Here is a 7,863-nt window from a genome sequence, read left to right as displayed (position 1 = left end):
TTTAAAATTTTTTAATAATCTTAAATGTAATTTTATTAATAATACAGTCTTTTCTTAACCAAACGTCCCTAAAGCGTTAAAAGTAAAAAGAGTCGGCGAAAGTTTGGGCGCTTCGTACAGCACACGAGGCAACAGGAAACAAGGGAGGAAGCAGTAGAACTGTAGAAGGCTGAAACCAAAGAGAAAATGTTTGGATGAATTGAATTTAGTTTCAGAGCAATAATAATGAAGTTATGACTATAACAATTTGGGGGCGAGTGTATTATTATTGAAAACTATGCAATGCAGTACGTTGGCCAACAATTGTGTCATCATAAATCAATTCCAATTATTAACCCACACTAATTACCTATTAATTAGCTTAAAAATGTTGGTATTAAAATTTGTAATAAACCTTAAAATGGTGATGTTAAAAGTGGGAAAGCAGAGTAGATTGGAGGATATGAAAATGAAATGATGAAGAAGATAATATAGAGTGACGTGTAAGAACCCAGAAACCATAAGAGAGGACCCACACTTATAAAAATATTACTTTTGCATTTAATTTAGGGGCGCGTGCTCGAGGATTGCAGAATGATGACGGACGTGAAAATCGATTTTTATCCTCTGTTTCTTTCTTTCACTTTCACCCCTTTTTTCTTTCTTTTCCTTCAATCATTCCATTTCCATTGCTTAGCTAATTCAATTCATAAACTCAAACATAAATAAATCAATATTTCTCATCACTTAACTAATTTAAATAAATCTTGAATCATATACCCTACCTTTTATAAATTAATATCCAACAACTTTAAATCATATTCTAATTTTAGAATCCTGAATAATTAAATTTGTAAAGGAATTAAGATAACTAATTAAAAATCTTGAAGAAAGAAGAGAATTATTTTGGAAATTGAAAGGTAGTAAATCATAATTCCCAAGAATGTACTTGGGTAGCTAGATGGATAGAGTATCTGCAAACCGTCTAATTAATCAGCAAAGCAGTCAGTCAGGTCACCAACTTCTAAAGGCTAGAATTCTTTCTATTTTATTTTATTTTTATTTCATACATAGGAAATCATGAGCATAAAGATAGGGCAATAAAGAAGGAAGAGAAGAGATTGCAACATGTATATAGCCTTACGTAATGTTTCACTATTGGGGAGAGATGCCTATTTGAATAGGCCTTTCAACTTTAGTCCAGGTCCCTCAAAGTAATTGTACTTCTTTCTCTTCCAATATTGTTCTAATTTTACTTTTTCCTCTCATAAAAAGACTTTCCATATCTCTGTGGAAAATTACACCAACCCACCCACTCTAAATCATATACATATTAAAACACTTTCTACTTCCAATGGGTATCAACAAGGACAATGAAAAATGATAATGAACATTTAGGATGAAATATATTAAGAAAAATAAACCCAACACATGATATGTTAATTTTCTCGTTCATTCAATTCAATTCATTCATTTTATTTTGTTTGTTTGCTTGTATAAAATACAAAAAGATTTCGTGCTTCACATTCCAATTTCTGCAATGCTCTCTCTCTCTCTTCTTCTTCTTCTTTTAAACATATTGGTCATGCAATTGCAAGTAGTAATATAATGCCACTGATACCCTCCCTTTTTCATCCCTTATTTTTGTCCCTTCTATTTTTATGAACCCCTCTCACTGTCAACTTCAGTCTTCTCTCTCTCTACTGATGCCCTGATCTCTTCAAATCTTGCTTTTATAACTTTCGCATTTCATGCACATTCACCAACCAAACCCAACCCTTCTTCTCTTTTAACTCTCTCCTTGTTTCCTTTTCTTTGTTTTCTTCTTGTTCCAAACATCGTATAATATCAATGGAGCCCCACCACCCCCACCAACTCCCACAACAACAAAACGATCAAGATGCCAGCGTTAAAGGAACCTTCCTCTGCAGGCAAACCAGTACTCGTTGGACTCCTACTACTGAGCAAATCCGAATTCTCAAGGAACTTTACTATAATAATGGCGTTCGCTCTCCCAATGCCGATCAGATTCAGAAGATCTCTGCTCGGTTGAGACAGTACGGTAAGATCGAAGGTAAAAACGTTTTCTATTGGTTTCAGAACTATAAAGCTCGAGAGAGGCAGAAAAAAAGATTCATCAACTGTGAAGATCCTTCTCACAAGTTTCATAACATAACTTCTGGTACATAAATATTTGTATGAATAGTTTTATTTATAGTACCTTTTTTTTATTTTATTTTTTTGGGGGGGTGGGGGTTTTCATTGATGCATGTTTTTTTATTTTGCAGGTGGAATTTCGGCTTCAACTTCTTCATCTTCCAATATGTTCACTGTCCAACACATGGGAAACTATGGGGCGTATGGTGGATCTGTTACTACGACAGACAAGACTTTTAGGGTAAGTGTATATGAAGATAACAAAAGTTCTCAACTTTATATATTTATGTTAATAAGTACGTATTGGTGCATAACACGAGGTCGTTTGTTTTGATTTTCAATCTTTCAAACGAGATTTAATAACAAACACACTCAATATTAGCCCATGTGGGTACACTACACAACTGAGAATGTTGTTAGCACTTGGCATTAAGGCAAACAACCTTTTCTCCCCTTCAATTTCAAGCTATTTAAATGGGAAATTCCATAAATTAAACAAAAAACACCTGTAAATTTTGAGTCTTGATGCTTTGTTTGTTAAACCAGGAGGGTGCTGGCGGTTTTGACGGAGGAATAGACCCATATACTTCAACCTACATGATCTTTGACAAGAAAAAATCAATTGAGAAAAGGGTAAAAGAAGAAGAAGAAGAAGAAGCAACTGGTCCTGGCATTGAAACTCTTCCTCTTTTCCCCATGCATGGTGAGGACAACCTGAAGCTCAACCCCAACACTAATTACTACTCTACCAACTGGTATGGCAGATCCAATGACGCCAACGCAACGTCCTGGACTTCTCTTGAGCTCAGCCTCAACTCCTACACCAAGTGAAAACTCCTTTAAGTTGAGTTTATTAATATATAATTAAGTAGTAATTATGCTTTTAATATGAATGTATGTAATTAGTACTAAGAATGATTTCGAGTGCGAACATGTTTCCAAGTTAAGAGTTGAGAATATATCACGTCTCATCTTAATTATTAGAACTTAATGATAATTATATTTATATAAAAATATAATATCTTTTCACCTTGTCCTTCTTCCAAGAAAGGTGTTTCCTGATAATACGGTAAAACCGTAAAAGAAGATGTTGATTTTATTGGTGACATTGGGAAAAAAATGATCATGAAATTCTAATTTTAATCAATAACTTGAAGAAGTGTACAGTGAAGCAAGAAGCTACAAACAGAAATGCAAAATTTTTGGGGTTAGGATATGGTTTTCTGTCACATTCATAGAATCAATTTAAGTATTATAATGATGGGTTGAAGAAGTGAAAATGAAATATATATAAATTAATTAAATTAAACTGGGTGTATTTAAAGCCTATAGCTAGACCCTTCACAAATAATATGAACAAAAGTCTGCATCAAAAAGATCTTGGAGGATGCTTTACTCGAATTGGATTTGACAAAATTTCAAACTTTATGGCACGGGATCGCCCTAATGTGGATATTGAGAGAGAAAGAAAGAGAGAATGCTTCTATTGATGGTTAATGGATTTTTGGAGATTTAGTTGATGATCTTGAAGGCTTTCTGATTGTTCAAGTACGTAATGTCCGTTGGGAGTAAATTGTAAGGGAAACTTATAAAAGTTAAATAGAAAATGTGAGTGAATATTAAGTTGGTTTTAGGTTTCCCTTTTCATCAATCTGAATTAGAATAGAAACAACGGCTGTGTGTCTGTGTGGGTTTGTTTCAACTTTGAAATTTGGTATTAGTGTATTACCAAAGCGCATGTGTCTTGTCAGCGTGTACTCTGCACTGTACATCTACATGCAGCTTCTTTTTTCTATACATTCATCATTCTTCTTTCTTTCCGTCTTCATTCCCTTTTTTCTTTTAATACATGTAAGTTGTAACTCCAGAGGGACCCTTTACATCGGTATCAATTTTTATAGGATATGATAGGATTTAATTAAATTAGATAAGATTATAAGAATGTGTTTGATACATTTTTTTATAACATTTTCTGAAAATAATTAGATTATTTTTAACCCTCAATATTTGTTAATTTAGCTAAACACCCCCCATAATAAAAGTTTATAAATTAACAAAAATACCCCTATTCACTCAACTAACTGTCGGCAGTCGGCCACCATCGTCGGACAGTGGCTGGCAGTTGTCAGAATGGCGTACGACTGACTAGATTTGGCTGGTCGTGCGCCATCTTGCCTTTTCCAATCAGATACATCGTGTACCTGGCCGGAAACGGCCAGGTCTACAACATAATCTGGCCGTCGTCAACGACCAGATCTTTGTCGTAGATCTCACTGTTGAAGGCCAGATCGGTGCCCGACAGTGGTTGATAGCGGGTGATTGTGGCTTGGATAAATGGAGGTGTTTGAGTTTTAGAACTACAGGGTATGTATGATCTTCCTAGTAATAGGTAATACTCTTTATGTGTTGTTCAAACAAAAATAAAACTGCATTGTAATTTAGTTTATGAAAGCTAAAACAATAGTTCAAAGATAATGGTCCAATCAAACCTTAAGCGACCCAATAAAATGAGTTTTTTTAAGCAGCATAATTAAGCCGCTTTGGTATGCTAATCATTTTAAACATATTCAATAATGAGAAAGTGTATATATATATATATATATGCGCAAAAATACCCACATAGACAAATAAACTAGAAATGAAACATAATAATAGAAAAAAGATAGAACCCTTTACCAAGCATATGTTGGGATTGTGCCTTGAATCTCATATTGTTTGAGAAATGGAGTTGTAAGAGGACTCTCCCCTTTAAATAGACTAGTAGATTGGGCTTTTAAAGCATCTTAAAAAGTATTAAATAGACACCAAAAGAATAATGATTGTGGGCTGTTATTAAGGGTCTAATTGGGCTTTTTGGGATAGTGTAAGGGTTTGTCATTTTTCTCTTCTAAAAATTGCACAATTGTAAGCTTTTGCTTAGTGGATTGTTTGAGTGGATAGTGGACGTAGGTTAAATTGATTAGGCCGAACCACTTTAAAATTCTTTAGTTTGGTTAGCTTTATTTTTGTTGCTTTCATTAATTTTGCATTTGAATTGTGGCAATCTTTTTCAACAAGTGGTATTAGAGCCCACAGTTCGTGATTCGAGAGAAGGCAAGCAAGGAGAAGGCAGGCTCGAGAGGAAGCCAGATTTAAGAATAAATCAACGATTATCAAGCATCTCAAATTTTCTAGAGATATGTCTAAGTTTGAGGTTCCTTTATTTGATGGTAAAATTAATTTTATATTATGGAAAAGTATGATACAAGACTTTTGGTACAACAAGGTCTTGATCAGGCATTAGAGGAGAGTAAGCCAGAGACGATGTCTGATAGAGAATGAAATATAATTCAGAGGAGAGTTGCCTGTACAATTAGATTGGCTTTAGCTCTAGAGATAAAGTACAATGTGCTAGCTGAGTCTACACCAAAGGGATTGTGGAAAAAATTGGAGGGTATTTATGCATCAAAATCGTTGACTAACAGATTATGTTTGAAGATGGATCTGTATTCTTTGAAGATGGATGAAGGTATGAGTCTTCATGATCATTTAAATGAATTTAATAAGCTAGTATCTCAATTGTTGGCTATTTTTTATAAGTTAGAGGATGAAGAAAAGGCATTGATATTGTTGTCATCTTTGCCTAAATACTATAGACCTTTAGTTCAAACATTGTTGGTAGGCAGCTCTACTTTAAAATTAGATGATGTGACTGCCTTGTTGCATGAGAATGAAAGGTTTATGGGATCATAGAACTCATCAGTTAGAGGAGATCTACTAGTTGCAGAAGGTTCTAATTGAGGGAGGACTCAAGAGAGAGGTGATAATCAAAAGTCAGATATTACAGTAATAAGGAGTGTTATTATTATGGAGAGAAGGAACATATCCAACCACGTTGCAAGAAATTAAGGGAGGATATACTTGCTTTTAAGAAGGCTCAACAAATGAAGGATTCGAAGAATGATGCTTTGGTTGTTAATTATGAAGGTGAATTTTTAGTAACATATCAAGATGAAACTCAAACTTTAAAGGGTGGAAAAGGTTGGGTTTTAGATTCTGCTGCATCTATACATGTTTGTAATGATATAGATTGTTTTGTTGAATTGAAAGAAGATTGAAATTATGGAAATATTGTTGTCGGTAATAATGAGAAAGTGAAGATTGAAGACGTTGGTAGCATTCGTCTCAAGCTTCACAATAGTTTTGTCAAGAAGCTTCATCATGCGAGGTATGTACCGAGTTCTAGTCTGTAATACCCAAGATGTCAAAGGTATGTTCCCAACTCAAAATAGTCCTTTAGATGTAAATTTTATGTTAAAAAACATAAAATAGAGCAAAATAGTCAATTCATTTGGAACAGCATTAGTCATTTATCCATAAAAGGGTATTAGGGGAAAAATAGTCATTTTGCCTATGGATAAGCATTGCAAAAGTCAAGGATAAGTAGGCTTAATTGCATTTAATGGCATTAATTAAGTAATAACTATGTTTAGTGCCAAATGACCAAAATGCCCTTATATGAAGAATTAACGACTTATGAGTGTTATACAATTAAAATAATTAGGCCGATAGCATAATTTTGAAAAATTAATGAAATATTTTCCTATAAATGAGAGGAAATTCTTTCAAGCCAAGGGAGATATCATTTCTTCAACCTTTCTTACATTTTCTCTCAAATCTTCTATGAAACAAGCTTTCTCTCTCTAAGCTTTAAAGGAGTTTTGCATAATTTTTCAAGGAGAACAAGATAGGAGCCTTGGATCTTAAAATTGAAAGGTTTAAGGTACGGAATAAAAACCCTAGTTTTGATGTGATTTGAAGATTTGAGGTAGATGTTAAGGTATAATGTTATATATGTAGGAATAAGGTGTAAAAGAAGATAAAGGAACAGGATTTGGTGGGGGAATTCTTTAAAAAGGTAAGGAAGAACCTCCCATGACTTAGAAATTATGCTAGGGTTTGTAGATTTTAATGAAACCTTAAATTAAGGCTTTAAGGCATAGAATTAGTTGATGACAAGTTTAGTCGAACTCATTAATATTATTTATTGCCTTGAATTCATTATACATGAAGTTATTATGTTTAATTGAAGAAAATGAAGTATTAATGTTGATTGAGGCAAAACTTGGAGTATTGGAGGCCATATGGTGTTGAATAGTTGCTATTAGAAGTGTTGATGTGTTGTTTACATTAACTTACAATGTTATAGCAATGATGGATGATCATGGGAATGAAGTTTTACACTTCCTTTAAGATGTTAAAGACTATTAAAGGGAGGTTTAATTGATCCATAAGTTGACGTATTTGTTAATTGTCAATAGAAGTTGTATGGCATGATTTAATATGAAAAATTCAGATTTGGCAAGTTTAGGGGTTATGTTAAACATGCTTCAATATTTCTATCATAACTTGAGTTATAAAAATCGAAATAAGATGATTCTTGAAGGATTAGGAAGTTAAAACATAGCCCTATAACTTTTATGTTTAGGCCAAGAGCCAATTCGTTTGAGAAATGATGGAAAATGGCCTAAAGAATAAACTTCTGGTTGTTAAAGTTTAAGATTTAAGATAATTAATTCTTATGATTATAATTGAATATTAATGTATTGTTGTAATTAAGCCATGTACTAATGTTTCCCCATTAGTTAGATGATCTTTGAAAGATATACATGGTCATGGATGCGAATGCATGATTAATGTTATGAAATGGCCTGAAGATGCAATGTAATATATGTTTTAAGATGATGA

General features: G+C 33.3%; 1 protein-coding gene across 1 annotated transcript; it reads left to right on the top strand.

Annotated features, from left to right (window-relative positions):
• The first annotated feature begins 1,830 nt into the window (after window positions 1-1,830).
• LOC116113988 (protein WUSCHEL-like) lies at window positions 1,831-2,967 on the top strand. Its single transcript, XM_031400139.1, has 3 exons — window positions 1,831-2,161; window positions 2,268-2,377; window positions 2,683-2,967. Exons 1-3 carry the CDS (start codon window positions 1,831-1,833, stop codon window positions 2,965-2,967), a joined length of 726 nt encoding a protein of 241 aa, XP_031255999.1.
• Window positions 2,968-7,863: the final 4,896 nt, after the last annotated feature.

This window comes from Pistacia vera, unplaced genomic scaffold, assembly GCF_008641045.1.
Source record: "Pistacia vera cultivar Batoury unplaced genomic scaffold, PisVer_v2 Contig697, whole genome shotgun sequence".
Lineage (NCBI taxonomy): Eukaryota > Viridiplantae > Streptophyta > Magnoliopsida > Sapindales > Anacardiaceae > Pistacia > Pistacia vera.
The sequence above is the reverse complement of the archived record's forward strand: the minus strand, read 5'-3'. Positions and strand labels throughout refer to the sequence as shown.

Bases quoted from the DNA above. Each gene is read 5' to 3' on its own strand.
- LOC116113988 (XM_031400139.1), top strand. From the start codon at position 1,831: ATGGAGCCCCACCACCCCCACCAACTCCCACAACAACAAAACGATCAA. The intron at 2,162-2,267 runs GTACATAAATAT...TTTATTTTGCAG, and splicing joins GTTTCATAACATAACTTCTG to GTGGAATTTCGGCTTCAACT. The intron at 2,378-2,682 runs GTAAGTGTATAT...TTGTTAAACCAG, and splicing joins CGACAGACAAGACTTTTAGG to GAGGGTGCTGGCGGTTTTGA.